This window comes from Belonocnema kinseyi, chromosome 4 (assembly GCF_010883055.1).
Source record: "Belonocnema kinseyi isolate 2016_QV_RU_SX_M_011 chromosome 4, B_treatae_v1, whole genome shotgun sequence".
Lineage (NCBI taxonomy): Eukaryota > Metazoa > Arthropoda > Insecta > Hymenoptera > Cynipidae > Belonocnema > Belonocnema kinseyi.
This window is the reverse complement of record NC_046660.1, coordinates 79,198,539-79,226,452: the sequence shown is the minus strand read 5'-3', so window position 1 is coordinate 79,226,452 and position 27,914 is coordinate 79,198,539. Positions and strand designations below refer to the sequence as shown.

Here is a 27,914-nt window from a genome sequence, read left to right as displayed (position 1 = left end):
ATAGCTTAGCGGCGCGGCGTCGGCCTTTAATACGAAAGGCCAAAAGTTTCGGGTGGGGGGGTTAAACCCCCTAAACGCCTCCCCCGGATCAGCCACTGGTATTAATAATAAATTTAAAATACTTAAAATAGTTAAATATTTAGATGAAAAAATTAATTTTCTAAGCCAATCAAAAACACACATTTTTAATTAAAGAGGAGAATCTTAAAAACAAAGTGATTAAGAATGTAGTTCTACCTTTAACCAATCAGTTAAATCTGTAACCAAAAAAGATGAACTATTAAACAAGTAGTAACATTTTTAATAAAAAATATGGGTTTCCCACCAAATATAAATGTTCTATCTTAAAAGACGATTTTTCAAGAAAATACATTAAGTTTTAACAAAATTGTTGAATTTTGTACTGAAAACTATGATTTTTAAATAAAAAAGTTAATTTTGCACCAACTAGTAAAATTTTCATGAAAATGGCTTAATTTTTAACTAAATTTGTGAATTTTTGACCAACAATATAAATACTTAGCAAAGAACATATTTTTCAACCAAATCGTTTAATTTTCTATCCATTTGTTTAACCTTCAATCGAAAAAGACAAATTTTCTACACAATGGTTTAATATTCAGAGGAATACGTGAATTTTCCACTAGAAAATATAAATTTTAAGCAAAAAACGAAATAGTTACCAAAAAGGATGAATTTCTAATTAAGATGATCAAAATTCTACCAAAAAGATGAATTTTCAACAAAGTAGTTCACTTTTCAGTCAAATAAGATCATTTTCTGTTAGTAAAGATGAATTTTCAATTTTCAATATAAATTTTTAGATTTTGAAACAAATAGTACAATTTTTAACGAAACGCGTTGAATTGCGAAACAGAAAAATAGTAGTAGACTTTTGAACCAAAAATAGTTGGATTTTCAAATTGGGTTCTATTAATTTACTTCGAGTTTAAGTCAAAAAATACGTGAAAAGGCAGAAGTTTCTTGAAAACTAGGCGAAAAAACATTTTGAAAAAAGAGGAATCGAGGGGAATAGGAAAAAGAGTGTAAATGTAGAAGGTCGAATAATTTTCTTTGTTTGATTTTTTGTTAAAAAGAGTGTAAAGTCTCATATATGAAAGGGATTTTCAAACTTAAAAAGTTATAATTAAAATTGTACAGTTCCACGGAAAATCTTATTTTGCAAAATTCGCAAAATTCGTTCATGTTTATTATCAGGAAACGTATTAAATATGATCTAAGTTCGTAATGTTACGACCTCCCCCCTGCTTGCCCTTTCCTCATTTTAATAACATAGTTTACAGACGGTCCCTTCTAGTTGCAGTCGAGTGCCCTTTCTTCCGTCCTACATTTTCTTGAAAGGGGAAACAGGGAAAGTGCAAGGAAAATGACGGGTAAGCAGGTGTAGTAGGGGAAGTGATGGAAGGAGAGAAAGGGGCTGAAAATAAATGAGAAGAGCTTAAGTAGTCGAGGGAAGGGCAAGTAGCAAGGAAAGTGTTGGGGAGATGTTTTATTGGGGAAGCCGTGGAGGGAGGGTAGATTATGAGAGTGGATGGGACGATATGATATGATTGAATTGGATAGGACAAGTTAGGCTAGAAGATAAAAGAGAGCGGTGAGTGATAGGGAAAGTGTGGTGATTAGAAGGAATTACTAAACATCGCAAAGAAGTAGTAGGGGAAGTGATGAAAGGGGTGAAAGAGGATGAAAAGAAATGAGTGGAACGTAAATATTGGAGGAAAGGCGAAGTAGCAAGGAAGTGTTGGGGAGAGATATTGCAGGCGAAACCGTGGAGGGAGAATAAAGGAGGAGAGTGAATGGGATGATAAGGTATGATCGAATCGGATAGGTGAGTATAGGCTAGAAGAGAAGAAAAAGGGATGAGTGATTGGGAAAGTGGGGCGATTAGAAGAAGGACTTTCTTAACGTGTTCTGTATCTATCTAGGTTACGAGATTCTTTTTTGCAGGCGCATAGTGCTGACTTTGACTGATAGTCTTTTAACTTAGATTTACCTGTGTGCACTTCCACAGTCAATGCTGAGATGATGAAGGGACCTGGATGAAAATTCGTGTTTGGCAGTAACTCTTTTGTCCACTCGCTTCCACATTTCAAAGAGGATCACCGCGCAGATCAGACTGAACTCGATCGTGCATGGAAATAGGAAAGGGCTCGCATCCCTGAGAAGGGTTTTTAGGATACCGTCGTCACCCTCGTGCGCGTGTTCCAATTGGGCGATCTCATGCTGCGTTTCCTCTACCAGAGCCTGAAAATAGAGAATAAGGACTGTCAGGGAGTTGAGGTTATCGACATAGCCCGAGGATATTTTAATTCCCAACGTTCCGCTTCCTTCCCCTTTCAATTTGAAAGTCGTTTCACAGTTTGTTTCAAATTAAGCCGCAAACATTTTTATAAGACTCAATCAAATAAAACGTACTTGCCTAAATTTATTTCTGCAAGAAAATTAGAAGTCAGAAATAAACCCAAATTTCCTTACAATAATTGCGAATTGTATTACCATAAAATGGGAATAAGCGGAACAGTATTGAGTAAAAGTTGTGGTTTTAAGGGTTTCGTAGTCCCGAGTAGAAACCCTTATGTTTTTCACTGGAAATTATTGCTATGAATTTATTATCTCTCCGAAAAAGGTTTAAAATTACGAAGAATTTTCTGTTATTTCAGACTTTTCTTGCCTGAAATTATTATCATTTTTAATAAGAAATTATTAGATTTCAAATAAAAACCATAGTTTTTAAACAGTTTTATTTCCCGTAGGTATTTTGTGTCGAAAATTGGGATTTTTTAACAAAAATCATTATAATTTGAAAAATATTTATCGAAAATTTCAAAAGTCTACACATCAGTCTTACATTTTTTCAAGTTCTAAATTATATCCCTACCTCAGTGACCCACAAAACTTCGATTAACGAGGGTTTGGGGGCGGGGGTGGGAGGTGGTTAGTTTCAACCAAGAGTCATAGCTGATTAGTGTTTTATGCTGAGAAGTTCAACCAACTTTCAAAGTACAACCCACAAATATTGAGCGATTTGAATAAACAAAATTTGAAAAAAAGCTGTTAAGATTTCTAAGAGAGCTTTCGAGCCTGATTTTTCAATTAGGTTTTCCATTTTTTATAAATAAACAAACAAATATGACGACAAAATGGCCATTTTATCTATTTGACTTTCACAGTGCTCGTCAATAACAGGAAAAGTGTTGAAGTCGCCTAAGTTTCATAAACTAATATTAGCTAAAGATATTTCAATATTATATATATTATTGAACCACAAAATTTATTATAAACAAATTATTTGTTAAAAAAACTTTTATGATTTTCCATAATCATACGTTTTTTTTAGTTTTATTGCAAGAATTTTATGGACAAATGCAGCAGTCAGGCATTTTTCGATAGAAAAATTCGTTTTTTTCGATGTACATTTTTTAATTCGAAACTTTATGATATTTGCAGCAAAATTCATAATTTGTTTATTAATCTTATGATCTTTTAAACAAATTTAATAAACAAATGCATTATTCGGGCATTTGTCGGCAGAAAACTCGGTTTTTTCAATGCCAGTCTTTTCAGATGGGCACTTGATGGGAATTAAAGCAACGTTCATAATAAGTTGATAAATTTTATTATTTCTTTAGGCAGATTTGATAAACAAATGCATTAATCAGGCTTTTGTTCACAGAAAAATTCGTTTTTGTCTATGTTAACAGTTTTAATTAGGATATCGCAAAAAAAAATTTCCATCGACAGATGCTCGAATAATGCATTTGTTTATTAAATTCATTTTTTTTTTAATATAAAATTTATCAACCAATTATGAATCTCGCTGAAATCCTCATGAACTTACCAATTAAAAAGACTGAAATCGAAAAAAATGCATTTTTCTATCGATAAAAGCCCAAACAATGCATTTTTTATTAAATTTCTTTAAAAAATCATAAGATTAATCAACAAATTAGGAATTTTGCTAAAGTTATCATAAATTTCCGAATTGAAAAAAAATTGAGACAGAAAAAAACGAATATTTCTGTCGAAAAATGCCTGATTACTGCATTTGTACATTAAATTTGTTTATAATATAAACAATTATAATCAGAACAGAAATTTTTTTTACATATTATTGTTTTGATTCCTATTTCTTGCAACACAACTTGAAAGAACGTGTATTTATGGAAAATCGTAGAAAAAATTTTTTCAATAAATAATTTGCTAATAACAATTTTTTTTGTATATTGTCTGATATTGAAATATTTTTAACTAATGCTGTGACATGCAACCTAAGCAAAACCTAATTCAAAAATCAGGCTGGACAACTCTCTTAGAACTTTTACTAGTTTTTCTTTCCATTCTTTTTGTTGAAGTAGGTGGAGATTTGTGGGCTGTACGTTATTCTGAACTAAATAAGTCATTTTTCTTCCCAATGTGCGGCAGTCCTTTAGGTACGAAACCAAAAACTCTTTTTTTTATTTATCTTGTAGGACATTGATGAGAATGTAATATATATTTCAAACATTTTAAAGAAGATTCACAACTTTTCTACAATTTTATGTTATGCTGGTATTTTACATTGGAACTCGTATTTTTAGTAAAAAATCATAAGATTTCAAAGGAGATTAGAAATTTGTATACAATTGTGTATTAAGCAAGCAGTTTTCGCGGGAAATATTGATACCGATTTCGAAAAAGATACAAAATGTTAGTACAATTTAAGGCTATGTTAACACTTTTTACTGGAAATCGTTTATTTTTAACTAGAAGCGCTGGGTTTAAAAAATATTTACAATGTCAAACAATTTTTTTTTATTTTAGTTTAGGCTTTATCATAAAAAGTTGGTATTTTTAATTTAAAAAATCGTAGGATTTTTCATAGTATAATTAGTCTTCAGATTCTTATTCAGTCCATTTTGGTCTTGTTGACGTTTTGTCTATGGAAATATAAATCCGCCTAACTCCACTTTTAACAAAATTTATTTTTGTGTGGAAAACACTTTTTAAGTGGTAAGTAAGGGGACGAGAGTGATTAAAAAAAACAACCGAACTAACAAACGGATTCCAAATCTCTCTATCTCTCTCTTACAAGTATACTTTCTATACCTTCTTTTTGTAAGTGCGTCTCCCCTTTGTAAGGCGATTCACAATTGCACTAGACTCCTTTTCGATTTCCCCACTATTCCCATGTTAAGCGAAACCTGTATATAGTCTCTCTCCTTCTGCACTTTCTTACTATGCGATGTCCCCACTACCCCTTGTGACCCCACTAGCACACACATTTTTTACCCATTATTTAAATAATAAAATTTGTGAAGCATTTGGAAAATTTGAGTGTTTAAGTTTAGAAAATTAGGGATGCTATAATGTAGTAACATCGCTTGGCCACTACTAGAACCCTCGTATATATAATTTAATAAAATAATAATACATTGTAAAATCTTGCAATGTACGATATCACGATTTTACGCAATTATAATGTGATAATACGATATATAGCGCAGAAATTACGGTATATATTGCAATTCTTGCGATAAATTTTTCTCCGTGGAGGTGAAAAAATTTTGAAAAAAATACAGGCACAACTTACAATAAATGAACTTCACAATAAAATAAAAGACTATCGAAAAAGTTTATTTAAGTCTTTTTTAAATATTTTTTTATAATCAAGTGCATTTTTACTCAGTGCTCCATCTCAAATTAAACATTTTTTTTAATGAGGTACTTAGTAAATATAATTAAGAACATAAGAATACAAATACGGTTTCTTGAGTTCAACAGTAAGTGCTAAAGAAATACAGTTTCCATTCACGTTGTGAACGAAAATTAACCACTAAATACTAAACACGGATGAAACAACGGCAGCTCGCGCGAGTCGCCATATGCTTTGGGTGGCCATGTGTCGCGTAACGAAAATTTCATTTTTTTAGCACTTAATGTTGAGATCGATCACAAAACCGTTTCTTTAAAATTTTTTTCCATAGTCTTTTATTTTGTTGTGAAGTTCATTTATTGTGAGTTAAGCCTCTATTTTTTTCAAATTCAAATAATTTTAAATACAATATTTAATTTCAAAAATAAGTAATAAACATTTAAACTTTCTAAAAACTATGGAGTGGGATATTGTTGAATTGATGTATACTTGAACTGTGCGATACTTTTCAATTTTTATGACTTCACGAAAAATGGCGTGCCCACTTCAGAAAGTTTGATTCATGTGCTTCTTAAACTGACCCCCCAAAGTACAATATATATATCAATCTGTTTTCAATATGCCTCTCCTGTGAGATGGTAGAGGTAAATGGTTTTAGTTTTGTGTAGCACAATTTTGGAACAATTTTAGATTATGCAAGCGTTTTTCTCGGGACATCAGTTATGTTAAACAAAAATCATCTGACTGCAAAATCTAAATTTAAAATTCTCAGCAAATTAACGATATGTTAGCTTATTCTATCAAAAAGGGGCATTTCGAAAAAAATGAACAGCTTAATTATCTATATATTCTTTACGAATATTACATATTAATTCTGGAGTAAAGATAAAAATTTTCATCAATTATCGACAAGAGTATTTTTTCTTTTTTATTGTTTAAAATAATATATAGTTTGAAATAAAACAATTTCATATAATATTAATTCTATATTTTCATTTAAGAATTGTTTAAGAAAAAATAGAATTTTCGGTAAAAATTGAAAAAAAATATCACCAAAAAAGAGGCGAATATTTTGGTTTGAAATTTTTTGAATCATGATGCACTACTCCGACTAATTTAGGGAATACATATATTGAAGTAGGCATTATAGGGATATTTAAAAAAGTCTTTTTTTAAAAATCAAAATCGATTAATCTGTTTACGGACAAAATTTAATTTTCTAATGCCCTCTACAGAATATCTATAAAGTTCTCTACAGAACCTCTTATAGATTCGGTTGGACGTCCCTTCGTACGTTCGTCCGTTAAAAAAGAAAACTGAGGAAAAAAAAAGTAGGGGAAGTTAGGGGTAATCAGTGGAGAGAAAGTAGAAGAATTCAGGGAAATAAGGAAAAGACGGAGAGAGGAAGAAGGGGAAGCGAGTGGAGGGTAAGTAAGAGATATGAAGGAAAGTGAGGAGAGATTAGATACTGAAAATTAGGGAGAAGATGTAGAAGAAGTGTGTGTGAGTGAGATGAGGGGAGGTAAGAGAAATGAAGGAAAAATGGGTAAGGAGTAGTAGAATAAGTGATGGGAGGAGACGTAGGGGAAATTAGGCAGGTGAAGCAGTAGAAGTGAGTGTAAACAAAGAGAAGTAGTGGGAATTGGTAAGTAAATGAAAAGCGATGGTAGGGAAAGGGAAATAGGAGTAGGATTCGAAGCGATGTGAGCGGGAAGCAAGTAGAAGAGGAAGAAGTTGGGGTGCTATGCACAGAATAAATTGAGTTGGGGAATGTAGGGAGAATAGGGGAAGGAAAGTATGGTAGGTGAAGGTTTTAACGGCTTAATTAACGCCAATATATGATGCTAATATAGGATTGATACGTTCGCCGGAAACTTGTACAGGCTTACACCGCTGGGCCCTTTTCATTAAAATAAAAACAAAGGTAAATAAATTCCTCCATATGAGTATAAATCATGCATTTGTTATAAAAAATAGAGTGCTCGCGCGCGCTCGCTTATGACTCGTAGTGAAAACATACACTCATTGAAGAAGTCCCGATTTTCACCCTTGGTGCATAATATGCTACTCGCATTTTAAATAGTTATCGAAAGAAATATTAATTTTGTGTACCTGCAGCCATTCGCAAAGATTCGTGGCAATCATGTGCATCAGACCCAATTTGGCAAGGGCCCCATGTTTTGTTAGCTCCAAGTTTTTGCTATTCAAAAATATAAAGTGCATCTGAGCCATGACCAGTAGAAGCCTCGCCGCAGGGGTAATAGCTCTGAATGGTTCGGATGCTATTTCCGCACCAATTTGCAATCCTGTAAACACTAACGACCCTGCTCCAAAACCAACTGTGCCCAGTCGCAAACAGAAGCTCCCGTATTGCTGAGCTTGACGACGATGAAATACATTTTTGGTGGCTTCTTTGTAATCTTCTCCGAGCTAATTACGAAGGTAAAAATGTCGGGAACAGGTAAAAAAAGAATAAAATTTTTTATCTCCGCAAGAAAATAATAATTTTTCTACCAAGCTTTGAGTAGCTTTTATCGAAAATATAATTTTACCAAGAATATTAATATTCTACTAGGAAAGACAAATTTCCCACAAATTGCATGAATTTTAAACAAAAAATTCAAATTTTCAACTAAGGAAATAAATTTTTCCATCTTTTACTAGTGCAATGAACTTTTGCTCAAAGATTTAAATTCTAGATCAAAAGAATTTTTCCTGGTAACAATAATGAATAGATTTCTATCAAAGTAGACGAATCTTCAACAAAATACATTTAAATTTCAACGAAATAGATACATTTTTAACAACAACAAAAATGATTTTTTGACTGATAAGATGAATTTTTCACTAAGGTGATTTATGTTCTATCAGGAACGACAAATATTCCACAAAATGCATAAATCATCAAGCAAACAGTTCAATCTTTAACTAAGGGGTATCATTTTTCTTCCAAGCATGGATCAGTTAAATTTTCAGTTAAAAGAATAGGTTTTAACTACAAGAAAAAAGAATGTTCAACAAATAATTAAATTTGTGATAAAAAAATTAATATTTAACTACAGTGATAAATTTATGACAAAAAAAAAAGAATTTCGAACCATAAAGCATTATTTTATACTGAAAAATATGAATTAGCAACAAAATATATGGATTCCTAACTAAAGTAGATATTTTTCAGCTATCAAAAACGATTTTTTAACTAAATATTCAACTTTCTAACCAAATGAATAAATTTTCCATCAAAAAGATAATCTTTTACCAACAAGGTAAATATTATATCATGAAAGACGTATTTCCAACAAAACACATGGATTTTCAACTGAAGAAGATAAATTTTCAACCATTGGCGGAATAGTTAATTTGCAGTTAAAAATGAATTTCCAAAAAAAGAAATGAAATTTTAACAAAATTTTAAAATTTTTTACTAAAAAGTTAAAATGATAGACCTTAAAAAACATGGATTCTAAACTGAAAACAGAAATTTTAAACCAAATAGTTGAATCTTAAATTGAAAAATATACTTCTTAAACTAAAAGTGGAATATTTGAATTTTTAATTTAAGAAATGAATTTAAAACAATTTAAAACAAAACAGCTGAGTATCAATAAAAAAAACTTAAACAAAGACGTTTAACATTTAAACAAGCAGTTTAGTTTTCAACTTAATCGTTTAATTTTTAACTAATATTTAATAAAAAAGAAAACGGAATTTCATCAAAACAGTTTCATTTTCAATGAAGGAGATGAGTTTTTAGCTAAAGTATTGAATCTTCAAATAAAACAAAAAAAGAATGTTTGATAGAGTAGTTCAACTTTATTTGTAAAAGAATAATTCTAAATTTAAAATCTATTATTTGCTATTTCAACCGAAAAATATTTCAATTTCTGATCAAAAAAGTTGAATTCGATTAAAGGAAGATAAATTGGCAACAAAATAGTTAAGCTTTAAAGCAGAGAGATGAATTTTCGAGTAACAAGATTCATTTTTCACCAAAAAATGAGCGAATTTTTAACAAAAAAGTTACCTGTCAAACGAAAAATTACCTGTGAAAAAAAATTATTAACCAATAATAGTTAAATAAGGAAATTATTTTTGCCCTTTCTAAAAGTGCTTTTATAGATTTAAAAAAAGTTTGAATTCCATGGTGGAGAAAAATTCCAATTTTTCTGTATTGGGCTATAAATCTCTATGAATCTAAAAATGATCTTTTTTCTTTCTAAAAGTTCCTTAAAAGACATATTGATTTGCTATTTCCAGGTGCAACTTGTGGATGTGGAAGATGACAACTTCCTTAGTTTCATTACTTACTTCTAACTTTCCTATTTGTTAAATATCTAGGTATTAAGGAAGCTACAATAACTGCATTTACATAGAAAGTAACTAGAAAAGTAATAATTTTTATAATAGATGTTATTGAAAAAATATAACTGGTCAATAACTTATGATTTATTGACAAATGTAACTTGGTTACCAATATTGTTTCCAAAAAGATGAACTATTTACAAGAAACAAGCTACTTCGTATTACTGATAAAGTCATTCAATTCAATTGACAAGTACATAACAATCTAACGAAATAAAAAACGGTTAGAATTATTGTCTTAAAATCGTTTCTGATTCCGGGCTATGGTTGGCCATTGTTCAAAAAATATATCATGCACTTTTAATTTTACAATATTCTGCATCTTTTTATAATGTTCTGCATCTTTTTACAATATTTTTCTATGCTATAAAATTTTATAACACGGTTCGAAATTTTCCAGAATATTCTAGAGTGTTCACATTCTTCAAGAATAGTCTGAAATGCTGTAGATTTTTCTGCAGTTTAAAAATATTATTATCTTTTATCGATTATTTGTGATTGTTTTAGAATGTTTTTGAACGTACTGAAATGTTGATAAATATTGTAAAGTTCCGAGATTTTGTAGGGTTTTCCAAAATCTTGTAATTCCTTAGAATGTTTAAAAATCTTTGTACTCTTTACATTAAATTCTGGAATGTTGTAGAACTTGCTTCACCTTTTCACGAGAGTTTAATTACTCCTGCAATCTAGCGTACACTCTCTGCAATCTTATACAATACCTTTTAATCACCCGTTCCCGTGCAGAAATTTTGGTGTGGCGCCGATCGGGCCCCGAACGGGAAAAATATGGGCCAGATAGGGTAATCTGTCTAGTTTTATACCGTAAATGAAACGCCCTACCCGGGGGGCTAGACCTGGGCATCCAAAATGTGGGCCCGCTCTGGCCCAGATATGGCGCTTTTAATTTTTTATTTCTATAATTAGTAAAATTTCAAAAGTTTTTATATCAATATTTTTTCAACTTTGCATTTTACAAAACTTCAATTTTTCAATATTCTTCATTATATATCATTATACATTATATCTCATTTTCAATATACTACATTACATTTTCTGTTCGTATTTCTTGAATTTATCGATAAGAGTTTGTATTTTGAAGAAAACTGTTATGCTTTGACAAACAATGTTCAAATTTAGAGCTATTACACAAACACGCACACACACATAAATGAATTTTGATAATAAATATTTTTTAATCTTCTTAATATACTTTTGGAATTATTTTTGTTCGACTAAAGCACATGGGGCACGTGGAGTGAGATTTAAAAAGTGAGGTTATGTTCGAGAAAATATAAAAAGAATTTAATATATAATGTTACTAATCCGGAAATTGATATATTTGGTATAAGGTAATCTTTGTTTTCAGAATATTAGCAACAAAATATAAAATTCTAAAAAGCTGGAAAACATTTTTTTGTTCCCATAAATAGTAAATGCGCTCAACATGATGACGCTTTCTCGAATACTTTGCTGAAAATCTTCAGAGGCTTAACATGAATTGTGATGTTGATTCTAACAAATTAAAGCTTACCTTTGCCTTCATTGCGGATATAAGAAATCTCACCAACAATTCTGTGATTCCGAACTCGCGATCCACTATTTGCTTTTGGCATTTTAAGTTATATGAAAGAAAAACAATATCCCGACGATAACAGAAGGCTTGAAATAATCTTGTCTAACCTAACCCGACCCGATGTGTTTCTGACACGAGCCACATCATCTGCCCTCTTGGGGCCACATGTGGAAAATCCGAACGGGCCCAGATCGGAACTCGGGAATAAGTTGGACAATTTCTGCACGGGTTATGATAGAATATTACAGAAAATTCAGTATATATTTATAATTCTTTTCCTATAATGAATGTCTTACATTTTTTGGCGATTCTAGAAAAGTTACCATTATAGAGAATCATTCTAAGAAAATTTGTAAAGAAATAAAGACTCATAAAGTATTGGGATAGTTGATGCAAAAAATATATTCAATACAAGCGAATTATTTACTTATCTATTCAACGTAGGATTTCGAAAATTGGTGACGAATTTCAATCAATTTCAGAGATTTTTAATAGAAATTAAGCGATATATCGTCAGATTTCATAAAAATTTTACGGAATTTTAAAGATTCTACAACATATTATGATGTTTTAAAGGATTCCAAAGGATTTCAACACAATTCAAAGGACTTTCACTATTTGAAGGCTTTCTAAAGGATTTTAGGGATTTTCACGGAATTCCAGGAATTTATAAACATTTCATAAAGTTCAAAGGAATTTAAATATTTTCAAACATAGCGATTTTAAAGATTTCAAAGTTTTCAATGGATTTCAAGGTTATTTCAAACAATTTCAAAAGAATAAAGCATTGACAATATTTGTAGGAATTTACATTTTCAATAGAACTATAATAAATAGGTTTCATTTTATTTCAATTCCAGATAGAAGGTTTCCAAAAATCTCAGGATGTTTTAAGGGGTTTTAATGGATTTTATTAAAGTTCGAGGGAATCACATGGATTTTGCGACTTCTAAAAGGATTTTATGGGATTTCTCAATATCTACACTAATTCAAAAATATTTAATCCTTGCTGATTTTACGGGATTTCTTGTGATTTTTGGAAAATAAATGAAATAATAATAACTTATAGAGTTTGGAATATTTTTTTTTATAAAACTTTGGCCATAAGGTTTAATGTAAATTATATTTAAGGACTTTTAAATCATATTTACTTTTTTTATATTGGATTTTTACGTTTTTCAAAAATCTAAAAAAAAGTCATTCTAAACGAGCTCACGAGATTTATAAAGTTTCGAAGGATTTTAAAGAATTTTTTCGAATTTCCAAAACTTTCAAGTGATTTCTAGAGAAATCTAGAAAATAAATTAAATTTTATTTAAATTTCAAGGGATTTTTCACGATTCCAAGGATTTCAAGGGATTGCAAATAATTTGGTACGATTTTAAAAGATTTCAAGGAATTTTTAGAGAACTGTAGCAAATAAATTAAATTTCATGAAATTTTAAGGGACTTTTTACCATTTTTCGGATTTTAAGCATTTTTGAAATATATGGCGGAATTGCACAAGATTTAAAGTATTTTATTGAATCTGCAAGCATTTTGAGGGATTTAAAATGATTTGTATTTTATACGTAGTAAATTATATTTAACATTAAATGATTTCCGGGAATTTCAATAATGGAAGGAGAGAAGATTAAAACTTAGGACTTCAAGTTACTTAAATTTTTTTGCGGATATTATAAATTTCTATGGGTGTCAACAGATTCTAACAGATTTGAAAGGTTTTAATGTAAGTTTGGTATTATATCCTCTTCTGCTCTATTTTCTTGTCTGAGAGTAAAAGAGAAATAACAAGAAAGTATACATTTCTAGAGTTTAAAAATTTATATAAATTTCTGTTAATATATTTTTTACAGTTTATTGTAAAAATCTACAATTTATTACAGAAAACTGTAGGATTATTATTTTTTTATTGGGCCTCTGGCGTCATAAAAGTACTTTTAATTTTACATAAATTATTGTTCAATTTGAGACCAAATATGTCATTAAATACGAGTAATAATTATATAAATATAATAATAACATAAATATGACATATGTCGTCTCTTTGTAATATTCTCAATACAGTAAAACTCTTCAATAGCCCTTCCAAGAATTGATGTCGCGCCACATGTAGGTGTCACAGGAGCTGCGCGGGGTGCGCGGAATATGCGCCTGTCACTCAGTCGAGCACTCAAGCATGAACAAACAAAAGCGGAGCGGGCTATAATAAGTTAGTTCCCACCCACCGTCAGCCTCAAAATTGGCGCTATAGAAGAGTTTCACTGTATTTGCCAACCTAGGTTGAAAAAGAAAAAAATTTTGATAAAAAAGGATTGATCACGGCCATTGAAATTGAATTATTTGAACTCTTTAAGACAACAATCTTTTTTATTTGCAGTTGTAAAAACTGTACTGCAAATATTATTTTCAAGAGGTGAAATTTTTTAATGTAAATGACCGCCATCAATTTTTTGTTAATTTTAAATAGCATATGTGATGTCCAATCGATTGCTTTTCATTTGTGCAATAACATCTTCATGCTTAAACTTTGTTCTTGTTTAATAGCGATTATTAAGTATTTTACTCCCTTGTAAATTTTTGTATGAAATTACAACAATAATTAAGTAAAAGGATACAAGATAAAATAAAAAAGTAAAAAAATTCGTCCTAATAATAGAAAACAGTTTTACTTTCCTATAATTTTGGTTGTAATTTGTTTTATTTTTGGATATTCCTGTGAAAATGTTTCTAGTTTCTTGCATTATTTGTAAAAATTTTACCATGATGGTTGATCATTCTGCAATTTTATTCTATATAGTGATTTCTTATAAAATTTAAGAAATTTGAATTAGATTAAAATCCAAATAAAAAATCCTATTTAACGTTCAATAATCAAATTGATGCAAACTCCTGTTAAAAAAACAAGAATCCAACGACCAAATTTGTACCACAATGAACAAACAAAAACAAAGTATCCTATTGTAATCTGAAGAAATACAAAAAAACACAAATTTCAGACAAAAATAAAAAAGCGGAAAGAAAAATGATAATGCAGCCAACCACATCCCCTTCCTTCTTTTTTTCTTTCTTTTGTCTTTTTTATTTTTATTATCATCAAATTACAATAAAGTAAGATTCGAAATAAAAATAAACAAATAAATAAAATTGCATTACCAACGTTTCAGTACACGTACAGTGCCCTTATCAAGGCAAGAAAAATTTAAAAGGTAGAAATTGACAGCACCCACGAACAGGTGCTCTCTCTTTGATACCTGAGAATCGAATGAGGGCCATTAGTAAAAAACCGATTTTTTAAAAAAAAATTTCCAAACTACGATAGGATTTCTTGTTTTTGTTTGTTCATGGTAGTCAAAAATTTGGTCGTTGGATTCTTGGTTTTTTAACATGAGTTTGCATCGATTTTCTATAATTAATTCTCCATAATTAATGGAATCATTTGCAGTCTAATACAATATTTTGCAATCCTTCGCAATTTAATGCAAACTTGCAATCTAGTGCACACAAAAAATCCAAGTAATTATACCATCTACTTTTTATTATTTGGGTAATATTCTCACCATTTCTCAAATTTTTCAAAAAGCTATAGAATATTTTAAAACGTTTTAAAATGTTTCAAGATGTTTCAGAGTTTTCTAGATTATTATAGAATGTTCTTGACATTCTTGTACAATCTTAAATTATTTTGAAAATATAACAATTGAAAAATATACTAAAGTATTTTGCATACTTACATTGAATTGCATCCCAGGAATGTCTTTCAAAATATAGGTCTCCTCTCGTTTGACATGTTTTTCGAGCAAATTTTTCACAGCCTTCTCTCTCAGTAGGCTTATGTACAAAGTAATGAGGAAAATAACACTAACCATGTAAAGGTAGATGTAAAATCCCTGAAATTATAATTTTTATAATTTTCAGATTTCTAAAATAACACTCAACTTAATTTTAAATAGTTTTTTTTTCATTTTAAGTATACAGAGTCCGTATTCATATAATGAAGTTTATTGATTGGTGGACACAATATTCTGCTGAAATTAAGTTAAGGCCGGAATCAAACTACATATCGATATTTTCACATCATTTCCATCCATATTTAGATGCAAGTTTTGCATTTGGCACTGTGTTATGCAAACGAGTTTGAATAAAACCATTCTTTTTTAAAGAGAGATAGGAATTGTGATGGGGTCAAATTACATCAATTTCAAGAGAAACCTTGCAGCATATTTGATGAAACTATAGGTAATTATTTTTTACCAGAAAATCAGAAATATGAGAAATATAATTTGTTGAAAGAACAAGAGTATTTAAAGAAAGCTGTTGTTTTAAATAAAACTCAATAAAAATCACATTTGCCCTTAGAATTGATGCGTCTGACTAAACTAATACATGTACTACTTGACTATAGGATTTTCTTATTTTTAATGTTACTATAAGTGACCGTCCATAAACTAAAATTATTATTATTAATATTTGTGCTCCTTCTGGCCCCCCTCGTTTACAAGCGTAATTTGACCCCCCCCCCCCCCGAAAACAAACTACGAAAATAATAATTGCTAATCAAAAAATTTGCATTAACAAGCACATTGTTGAACTTTAGAGTCGATTTCTTAACAAAATACTTGAACTTTTAACCAAATTGGTCAATTTTCAAGCCAATAAGATGAATTTTTTCAAAGACGTTCGAATTTTTATCAAAAGAGATGATTTTAAAAAAAGACAGATAACTTTCCTATTATGAAAGATGGATTTTCAATCCAAAAGGATATCTATTCAACTAAAGAGTAATTTTTGGCGAAAAGACCAAGTTTTTAGAAGACAGTTGTATTTTCAATCAAAGAAGATGACTTTTTTTTACCAAAAAGTCAAATTAAATGAAAAAATCGAATTTTTAACAAGGTAGTTGAATCCTCAACCTAATAGATTACACAGGCCGACAAATTTTAAAGCCAGAGACGAGACCTAACATTTCCGAAGGATTTTGATGCGTTGAATCCGAATCCGAGCTCAAAATTGCTCCTGTATGTCAAGTTTTCAAGATATCCTGAAATAAAGTGCAAAAAACGTGTTTTTTTAGCTGTTTTTGAGTTTATGTAAATGAACAAAAAAAATGTACCACAAAATCTAATATGGAATTTTAAAAATACTAATCTTTCCCTTTCAATCCTACATGGATTTATTAGGATATCTTTATTTTTCACCAAAATATTCCCAGAGTCAGGTGGGTTAGCATGCTTGTGGTTTGTTAGGGGTGGTTTCTACCCCTAGGAAACGGCTTCCGTACAAATGAAAAGACAAGGGTTTCATTTTTTTTATTGTTTTATCAATGTGCAATGTTTGGTTCCAAACGACTGTACGCTTTTTTGTTGGTATTTTGTGCGGGATCCTTGATTCTTTTTTAAAGCACTAAATTCTGGCCGCCATATTGGATCTTCTAGGGGTTATAAAAAAAACTGACACCGGCAATAGAAAGGGCACCCTCGAAAACTCCTGAGATAATATTTTGAAGAAAAAATATCGTACCGTCAGCAATAGAGAATGCGTTGTATAAATCTGAACACCTCAGCGTTAATGGGTTAAAATGCTAAAAAAAATGTCAAATTACAGTATTTTGGTGAAAAATGAAGATATCCTAATAAATCCAAGTAGATTTGAAAGGGGAAGATTAGTACTTTCAAATTACATATTAGCTTTTGTGGTAGACATATTTCTTGTTCGGTTACATAACCTCAAAAACTGCTAAAAAACGCGTTCTTTGCACTTTTAGGTCAGGATATCTTGAAAACCTGATGTACAGGAGCAATTTTGAGCTCGGATTCGGATTCAGCGCATCAAAATACTTTGGAAATGTTAGGCCTGCTCTCTGGCTTTTGACTTTTGTTAAATTTTGTCGGCCTGTGTTATTGAACTGAAGCTAGAATCGCCAAATTTTGAGTTGACATATAAAATTAATTCACAACAACCCGTACAGAAATTTCTCTGAATGGCCCTACTTAAACAAGGTTTCTGGTCGAATCCCGACCGGGCTACCCCTGGCTAGGTTTCATGGACAGGAACTGGATCAACAAGTCGGTAGCCGGCCGGTTACTTGTCGGACCGACCCTGGTTATATCTAATGGTCGGGAGCCGACCAGGCACTGGTCAGGTTAATTGTTTGGTATAAATACACATTTTTTAAGATCCATGACATTATTGAGGACGTAATTATGGTTGCTAAAAGAATTATTATTTGAAAAGTATAATTTAAAGGTTTATTGCATCACTGAAACAGAAATGAGCTGTTTTAAATTCTTAAAAAAACGATTACATTTTTGAATTTTTTAACTTATTCAATGAAAATGTTGATTCTGCTATGTGCAACAGCAGAAATATTACAATTTTCTCTATTTTCAGACAAAGCTTAGCCTGTACTTTCAAATTTACTGCTATGTTTGGCGCCTTCTGCGTCTAGCAACTGCGCAGCCACTGAGTAATTTACAGTTTCGCACCTCGAATGAGAATCCAAATTACACTCATGTCGCGTCATTTCTTCGAAGTTTGAAAATAAAATGGAAAGCCGTGATTAAAATCAACCTTATTTCAGTAATCAGTTTGAAAACCGCACACAGTTCGCGGGTAATTTATATTTTGAATTGAACTTTACTCTTGTGAATACATTTTTCTTTCCTCCTTCCTAACCTAAAATCCCCATGTGGTTTCCAAAATAAAAAAAAATTGCTACGAGATTCTATTATCAGTGGTTGAAATTCTACTCCAATTTCCTCGCCAGAATTGGTTACCTTAATTTGACTTCTATAATTCACCGTATTCTTTACGATGAGCTTTAAAAGGCAAAATAAGTTACCAATTTCTCACCTGAAGCAACATTTGTTAACTGCTTTGTGGCCAGATAACCCGACCGAATCCCGGCCGGTATTCAAGCCGGGATCCGACCAGTTTACCGTGACGTGTTTAGCCGGATCCCGGCCAGTTACCCCGACCAGCACCCGGTTCAAACCGGGGCTGTCCGGCCGGGACCGACTACCTAAATTCAATAAAAAACGAATCTTTAAACAAATAGTTAAATGCTCAACCAAAAAGATGTATTTATAACAAACAGAAAATATTTTTCAAAACAAAGAGGCGAATTTGCAACAAAAAGCATGCATTTTTTGCCAAATAGATTATTTTTCCACTTATAAAGGAAAAACTTCTAAGTCTAAAAAATGGAGTAATTAAATGGTCAGAAAAAGTTAATTTGCAGGGAAAAAATTTCAACACAAAAGTTGAATTTTCAATCAAAGAGGTGAACCCTCGAAGGATTAAATTTTAAATAAAGTAGTTGAATTTTCAGTCAAGTAGTTTAATTTCCAACCAACAAAATTAAGTTTTCTCTAATAATATGAATGCTTAACTAAAAAGGAACTTCTTCGATAAAATACATCAACTTTCCACGAAATTGTTAAATTTTTAAGCCAAAAAGATAAATGAACCAAAAAGCCGTTGAATTATTAACTCGAAAATATGAGTTTTCAATAAGAATGTTAATTTTCTACCATAAAATTAAACTTTAAAAAAAGTAGTCGATTAAAAAAAGGATTCTTTACAAAACATAAAAGCATTTAATATTTTAACCAAAAAAGATTTTAATTTTAATATAAACACGTAAATTGAATCCAAAAAGATAAATTTCCCACAAAATAGTTGAACTCTCAACGAAAAAAACTAATTTTCAACCAAACAGTTGCATTTTCAACCAAAAAGTATGAGTTGTTACCCAAAAAGATTCAAGGTCTACTAAAAAAGATTAATTCGAAAAAAATAAATGAATTTATAACTAGAAACGATAAGTTTTCAATAATTATTTACATTTTTATTTCCAACAAAACAGATAAAGTTTCATCTAAAATGATGAATCTTTAAGAACGAAATGAATTTTCAACCGCAAAAATGAATTTTGAACAATCCATCCAGATGTTTTTTTGAATAAAAAGATTAGTTTTCTAAGAATGAATTAGTTAAATTTTCAACCAAAGAAATATATCTTCAAACAAAAAATGAATATTTAACAAAGTAATTTAACTTTAAACCAAATAGTTGCCCTATCAAAAAAAAAAAAATTTCAACCAAATACTGGAATTTTTAATCAATAGAAATTAATTCTTAACTGAAAGTATGATAGTCGACTTTTAAATGTAAATAGTTGGATTTTATTATTAGGCTCTATCAATTGAGTTCGCATTCAAGTGAAAAATAGAAAAAAGGCGAAGTTTTTGGAAAACAGAGAGGAAAGATTGATTTTTGAATTATTTTAGCGCCTTTTGTGTAAAATTTGTATTTCTAATTTAAAAAATCATAGGATTTTTCATGTTATAATTAGTGTTGAAATTGTCATGAAGAGGAAAGAGGATCGTGGTAAAAACAATGCCTTATGCGAGATATTTTGAATTCAGTGAATCACTAAAATATAAAAGTTACCTTATTGATTATGGCAATAGTACTGTTTGTAATTTACCTGATAATGTTAGTCCCACACTAATATTTTATAAATTAAGGGATCGTACATAAATATAAAATATAAACTAGATGTTAATTAAAGAAACTTGAAACCCTACTGAAATTATTTTGAGAACAAAAAATTTTGTAAAAAGAATGAGTATTCAGTTTTACAAATTATTAAATATTTCATAATTTCTAATCGGTTAAAAATTTTTCGAGGTCTGTAATAAAAATTTTGCAATGGAAGATTAACTTTATTTTTTAGACAGAACTTCCATTTTTCCAACCTAATATTTTAAAAGTATTGAAAAGGAATCTTACTATTTATTAAAAATAATCTATATTCTTGGGTTATAAATTTATGAAATTTCTATTTATTTATTGCAGGCTTCACAGTCTTTCCCCCTTTTCTTGTTTCTCCACTCAAGTGTCCACTGATTTAATAGAAACCAATAAAAAATCCAACTATTTTTCGTTGAAAGTGTTTTCTTTTTGTTTGAAAGGTGTACTAAGGAATATATGGTTCAGAACTCACTTTTTCTATTATGAATTTGCTTATTTGGTTCAAAATTTAATTATTTGGTTATAATTTCAACAATTTCGTTAAAAGTTTAATCTTTTTGGTTAACAATTTAAGTTTTCTATTGTAAATTCGTCTTTTGGACTTAAAAATTCAATTTGACTATAGAAAATTAGTATTTTTGGCTTAAAAATTCGGAAACTCGGCAGAAAATTCAACTATTTGTTCGAAAGTTGAACTAATTTGTTTAAAGTTTAATTTTTTACTTGAAGATTCATCGTTTTGGATCAAAACTAATTACTCCGATTAAAAATGTAACTATTTTGTTGCCATATTATTATTTTTTTTCTGAAAATGAATTTTTTGAACTTAAAATTTATCTTCTATTTGTGATAGAGCTAATTTGGTTTATTGGAAACTTTAACTACTTAGATAAAAAAAGATGTATTTTGTTAAAAAATCGCCTTTTTTGTACAAGTTTGTTTTGTTTGGTTTGGAGTTTGGTTATATAAACTCCATTCTGAAAAATTTATTTTTTCGGGTTTTTTATTGTGACAAATTTCATTTATTTTGTGGAAAATTAGACTACTTTGTTGAAAATCCGTTTTTTGGAGTGAAAATTTAGTTTTCTTAAATTGAAAATGTAATTGCTTCTTTACAAATTTAATTTTGTTTTTAACAATCCATATTTTCGGGATAAAAATTTGACTGTTTTGTAGAAAAATAGTGTTTTGGCTTAAAAATCCAACAATATGGTAGAAAATTTGCTTCTTGAAATTGAAAATTTGACTATTCCATTTTTTGTTGAAAATTTAACTATGTTGTTTTAAATCTATAAAAATAGAATATAATCAATAAATAAACTTTATGAAAGTAGAAAATTATAATTATTTTTGTTGTTGTGAAAAGTCATTTTTCCGCTTTGACAGAAAATTAATCTTTTTTGTTGCACTTTCAAATATTTGGTGAAAAATTGATTTATTTTTTAAAGAATTCGTCTGATTAATAGAAGATTAATCTCCCTTGTTGAGAATGCATCTTCTTAGTAGAAAAATAATCTTTTGGTTGAAAATTGAATTATTCGATTGAAAAATTATTTAAACTTATGGATTCTAACAAAGAGGGGTACATAGTTCAAAAGTTTAGAAAGAAAACTTAATTTGATGTATGCACGATCCTTGATAAGAATTTTAATCTATAATATTATTTAGAATTTCCATATTAATATTTGTTTATTAATCTAAATTAAATAAATTTACCTGTGCTAATATAGGAGGTACCTTTTGACTAACACTTGCTGTTACTGGAATGGCAACTCCCACGACTATTAATAACTTTGCATAAAGTGTACTAATAGTTGAAACGATTTCTGCATATTGTACTTTATTGCTCTTTGTAGTGCGCGTATAATTTTGTGCTTCAGAAGATGTGTCATTTCCTAAAAAAAAGTTTGTCAAGTAGTACATTTATTAACAAATATTTATGATAATAATAAAAACTGAAAAATTTACTTCGAGTCGTAAACAAAATAGATACATTACCTTTTACTTCTAAATTGCATTCTGTAATAGTTGTTTTTACTGGAGTTAATTTTAAGGGAGAAATTTGAGCAACATGATTATTTTCTGATAAATTATTAGTATTCACTATTTGGGTTGCGGAATCCTGATCATGCATTAAAATTGATGGTAATGAAGTATTGCTTCCTATCCTTGACATCAGTGCCCTGAAAGACATAGGAATACAATTTATTGATATATCATCCCTAATTTTATTTAATTTCCTCTTTGTTGATACATAAAATATATAAAATAAACCTCCGATGTGATATCAATAATACGAACAACTCCCCCTTTTTAAGTCAAATTTATTTCTTCAATTTAATTTGAGAAACGCCTAAAATAAAATACAAAAAGTAGAGAAATAATGTTTTTACAAGCTATACACCCTAAAATGCTCGAAAAACAGGGGCAATAGAGTGGTTTTCACGAAAATGAATAAATAATAGGAAAATATACTGTTTTTCATTAAATTTAATACATAGGTACCATATATAATTTGATATGAAATGCTTAAGATTGCAAGTCGGAATATTCTGAATTTTTATCAAAATAGTGGAGTTTCTACCAAGAAAGATTAATTTTCTACCAAAAGAAATAACTTTTTAATAAAAAGTTGAGTTTCAAGCTAAAAAGTCAAATGTCTTAGAAACCAGTTGACTTCTAAACGCGAAAACATAAATCCAAGACTACAAGACGAATTTTTAATCAAGAACTTTTCTATCATAAAAGGTGAATTTGCGAACGTAATAAGACCTTTTAACACAATAGTTGAATTTTCAACAACATAGTAGATTTTAAAACCACATAATGCATTTCTCGACCAAAAAATATCAATTTTCAAGCAAATGGTCGAATTTTTAATTAAAACGGATAAATCGACTACAAAAACAGATCAAATTTTAAAAGAAAAAAGGAATTTTCAAACAAAGGTTGAACGCCGAACCAGGAAGATTTTTAAATGAGGACAAAAAAAATGTCAAGAAAATTTTTGCATTTTCAAACAAAAAAGGCGAATTCTCTAGAAAACAGTTAAATTTTCAACCGAAAAATATGAATTTTTTACCATAAAGTGAATTTGAAACAAAATAGTGGAATTTATTGAGAAAATAATACAATTTCTAAACCAGAGACAAATTTTCAAGAAAACAATTGAATTATTGTTAAACCATATAGATGAATTTTTAACTAGAAACTATGCATTTTTACCTAAAAATAGGATAGTTGTGGAGATTTGCAGTTCAAAAAATTGATGAAAAAAATGAATTTTGAAGAAGAAGGTGAGGAATTAAATAAATGGCATTTTAAAAAAAGTAGTTTAACTATCATGTTCAAGTAGTTGAATTTTCAACCGAGAGGAATAATTTTGTACAAAAAAAGGTGAATTTGCAATATTACATTTAAATTTTCCCACAAACTGTAGCATTTTCGACTGAAGATTATACATTTTTAACCAATAATGAAATAGTTACATTTTCAGTCAAAAACATTAATTTTTAACGAAGAAATACGAAAATTCAACAAAATATTTCAATCTTCCATGACTGAAATGATTTTTTAACAAAAATAGTTCAATTTTTAACGAAGTAGTTAATTTTCAACCAAAAAATATAAATACTCAATAGTAAAATTAATTACCAACTTAAAAAAGGAATTTTCGACAACATAGTTTGTTCACACTTCTTTCGTTTTCGTTTCGTTTATTTTCCATAATAAGGTTTGTCTGGCCATTGAAAGTGTGCCCTAACGTTATTGTTCCACATGATCACTTTAGTTTCGGTCTGTCGCTTGAACCCTTTCAATCGCTGATGCGAAGCGATAGTGGTATTATTGTGGTAGCTCGCTCGGTCAGCTGGGCAGAGTTGGGTCTTTCTTTCCAGTTCAGTTTTTACTTTCGTGCAAGATACTCATGTACGCGCTAGTGATTAACCCTTCGTTTACAGACTTCTTTTTCCCACCTTTCTTTTACATACAGGGTCATTTAAGTCCTATTCAGTTTTTGGACTGTTTCTAGCTTTACAAAAATCTATTAAACTTCAGGGTTATTTTTTTAAATGTCTACTACACGCGTTAATTGTTGTTGGTGTCATACGTTAAACATTTTTTATATAAAAATTGAAATTTGGGAAAAAATAGATGCTTGTTAAAAAATTCATAATTTTGCAACTAATGAATAAAAAAATCCTTGCAGGGTTTGAAAGCTTAGACTATGACGTTCGAAAAAAATACAGGCCTATTGGCGGCCGCTTAAAAAACTTGAATTATTTAAAAACCTGAAAAATGAGAACATTTTACAGTGATTCATGCAGGCAATTCCATAGAAAAAGCAGGATATTGAACGCTAATCCATATTTATTGTACAAAAATAGACTAGAATCATATGAAAACTTTATGCTGTCCTTATAAATATCCGAAAATACCAAATAAAGCAAAACAATTAATGTTCACAAACTGGTGAAAATATTAACGCGGTTAATAGACAGTATCTTTTATGTCACTGTACGCACTTTCACCGCGCACCGCTCAAAGGTTAACTGACGAACTGCAGCGTCACTCACAGGACCTGAACCTATTAGTTCCTAGATTTTTAAGAGGGGGAACCGAACTTTCATATTTTTCCAAAGGTGAGACATTCTAGTTTGAAAAATTGTTTCTGCTTTAAAATCCTCTGCCTGTAAATGGAGGGTTAGTAGTAAATTCCAAAATCGAAATTCATACGTTTAGAACCTCTATTTTCTTTAAGATCGATTGTTTTGAGAACCACCGTGATCGTAACTTCCGGAGCCTACATCTAGACTAAGTTCAGAAAACTGGAAAAATAATTTATTGTATGTGAATAATGAAAGTAAATTAGTAGAATTTCGAATAGTCTAGTTAAATATCGGTTGATTTTGATTTCTCTTTTTATTTTTGGCTGCATTCTTATTTTTTCACCCCCTAAAGCAATATTTTTCGTATGCCCTTGTAGACTGATATTTTTGTTTAATTTTTTGCATTTTTTACCTACATAATGATATCTCTAAGTGGGCAGAGCCGGGTTTTCGGAAAAATGTTTATATTTTATTTAATAATCTAAAAAGCTAGTACAATAGCAATGACGCTTAATTTTAGCTGTCTCTAAATTTTCTAAGCGAGCTCTTCGACCCTTGTCCAACAAGAGGTGGTAAGTACCCCTTCAGCGATATTTGAATTCGCTAAAAGTGTGCAAGTACTTCTTTTTCTCATATAATAGCTTCAAGGAGTTATGTGATGCCCTCATAAAAGTTGATAAAAAATGCCCACCCATCACTACCGAGGAGGTGAAAAAAGTAGTAAGAGGGATGAAGAACTATTCCGCACCGGGACCAGACTGTATCAAAACATTCTAGTAGAAGAAGTTTCCTTCAACCCATCAGCATTTGGCCCGTATTTTCACCTCATATTGAAAGTCGGAAGAGCCGATTCCGGAGTGATTGGTGGAAGGGCGCACAATACTCCTGCCGAAAGTAAGCAAATTAGCTGACCCTCAGAATTACAGGCCAATCACTTGTCTGAACACACTTTATAAGATATTCACAGCTATCCTAAATGATAGGATTGTTCGGGCAATTGAACCTGTGTGGCAACAAATGTATGAATAACGAGGCTCAAAGAAAGGCGTAGCCGAATGTCGGGAGAACCTGCTTATCGATACATGTGTCTGCAAAGATGCAGCGTTCTACCAGCGTGACCTATCGTTGGCCTAGATTGATTATCGGAAAGCTTTCGATTCCACCTCCCACATACTTATCACCTGCCTTTTGGAAAGCTTAAAGGTTCATCCGCAAATCGTGAGGTGCATAGAGAGAATCATACATCTTTGGAAAACCAGATTTACTATCTCATCCGGAAAGAATCGTGTGACAACTAGCAAGGTCACCTTTCAGAGAGGTGTCTTTCAGGGCGACACCATTGGCCCACTCCTCTTTTGCCTTACATTCTTGCCACTATCTTTAGCAGTTCACCATTCCGAAGGGTACTTTTGTGGCAAACCTGCAGATCGAAAGTACAAGGTCACTCATCTATTTTACATGGACGATCTTAAGATCTATGCTAAAAACAAAGAGCAACTACATCTAGCTCCAGGGATTGTCGAACGATATACTAAGGAAAATGGAATGGAATTTGGGTTAGACAAATGCGCCAAGGTTTATTTGAAGCGACGAAAACTTAATGGCATCCCTGAAGATCCTGAGCTTGTTGATAAAAGCGCTATAAGACACTTTTGCGCTGGAGACTTATACATACCTGGGCATGCCACACAGCCGCATTCAGGATGTGAAATCTATAAAGGATACTCTCCGAAGCAGATACAAACGTCTCATCCGGCAAATTTGGTCTTCCGAACTGTCAGCGAGGAACAAAGTATCTGCAACGAACATGCTTTTCGTCCCAGTAGTACTCTATTCATTTGGAGGAGTTCCATGGACGAAGAACGAGTTCAGATCCCTTGATATCGGGACAAGAAAGGTCATGCACATGAACAAAAGCATGCATCTTAAATCTTCCATCTCACGCTTTCAAGGTGGTCGCGGAATATTGAGCCTTGAATGTCTTTACACCAGGATTATTCTGGGTACAGCACATAGGTAGAGTTGCAAATGGAAGAGACCTTCTTCTTAAAATGATTAGGAATCACGAAGAAGTGGGCAAAGGAGCGTTTCTGTATAAAGCACCGGAGGAGGCTGCTGAAATACTCGGACTTAACTTCAGTATTAGAGATGAGTAAAATGCATTAAATCTTATCTATCTCGAGTACTCACTCCTGAAAGCCCAGATTAAGAAATAATAATAGAAAAACTTTCGTGAACAGCTCCTCGATAAAAAGATGCACGGTATCTTCCACAGAAATGTGAAGGATCAGTCAATGTTTTGTGAGCTAACGTTTGCTTTCCTTAAATCGCTTGGATTGAAGTCTGGTACGGAGGCTTTCATTTTGGCATGCCAAGACGGTGTCATTTCCACCTTAACATACCGTCGCCACATTTGGATCCAAGACATTCCTGATGATAGCTGCAGGGCGTGCCATGCACACCCCGAGCACTTAGCTCACATACTATCTAGTTGCCAACTCACGCGGGAACGACCTACATTCAAAGACACAATGCGGCACTAAGAATGCTTTATTACCATCTCTGTCACTCCTACGGCATTCACCTTAATATCGCTCCTCTAAATGCTCCTAGGGGAATCGAGTCAATTGTCGAGAATGGGAAGTGCCGCATATACTGGAACTTTATATTCTCAACAATTGTTTCTGTTGCTAACTCGAGGCCTGACATGGTTCTTCTTGACTTCGAGAAGCGAACCATGTTCGTGATCGAATTTTCGGCACCAGCTGACAAAAACATCATAGCCAAGGAGAGTGAAAAGAAAGAGAGGTATCGAGACCTTATAAGGGAGTTGCAACGACTGTACCTGGAATATTCTGTTAAACTAATCGTCCTTACCATCGGCGCTCTTAGAGGTGCCAAGCTTTCACTTGCTAATGGCCTAAAAAGCATCCCTGCGTGTCAACAAAATGCTAAAACACTTGCGGGAAAAGTGCAGAAGGCGGTAGTCTTTGAGTCGCTCCGTGTTCTTAGGTTGCACGAGGCTTTTGCTGGACCGTCGTATTGATTCCGTTACAGACTGTAACCATCAATCTAACGTCGTGAGTCGTGGTTGTGGCTGAAATTTTACCGCGATTTCGCTGGGAGCGCGTGTAACTTTTCAGATTAGCACCCTCTCCCGGAGAAATTCTGCGATTGTCCC

At 31.2% G+C, this 27,914-nt stretch overlaps 1 protein-coding gene across 1 annotated transcript in view; it reads right to left on the bottom strand.

Moving 5' to 3' along the window:
* Positions 1-27,914, bottom strand: part of LOC117170970 (proton channel OtopLc-like) — a 71,800-nt gene that overhangs the window by 38,816 nt on the left and 5,070 nt on the right. The window contains exons 2-7 of the mRNA XM_033358012.1: positions 22,125-22,309; positions 21,843-22,021; positions 15,366-15,478; positions 8,532-8,541; positions 7,766-8,083; positions 2,015-2,265 (exon numbers count right to left, since the gene is read on the bottom strand). Coding sequence (XP_033213903.1) covers positions 2,015-2,265; positions 7,766-8,083; positions 8,532-8,541; positions 15,366-15,478; positions 21,843-22,021; positions 22,125-22,302 — 1,049 coding nt within the window. The 5' untranslated portion in view covers positions 22,303-22,309. The remainder of the gene's footprint in view (positions 1-2,014; positions 2,266-7,765; positions 8,084-8,531; positions 8,542-15,365; positions 15,479-21,842; positions 22,022-22,124; positions 22,310-27,914) is intronic.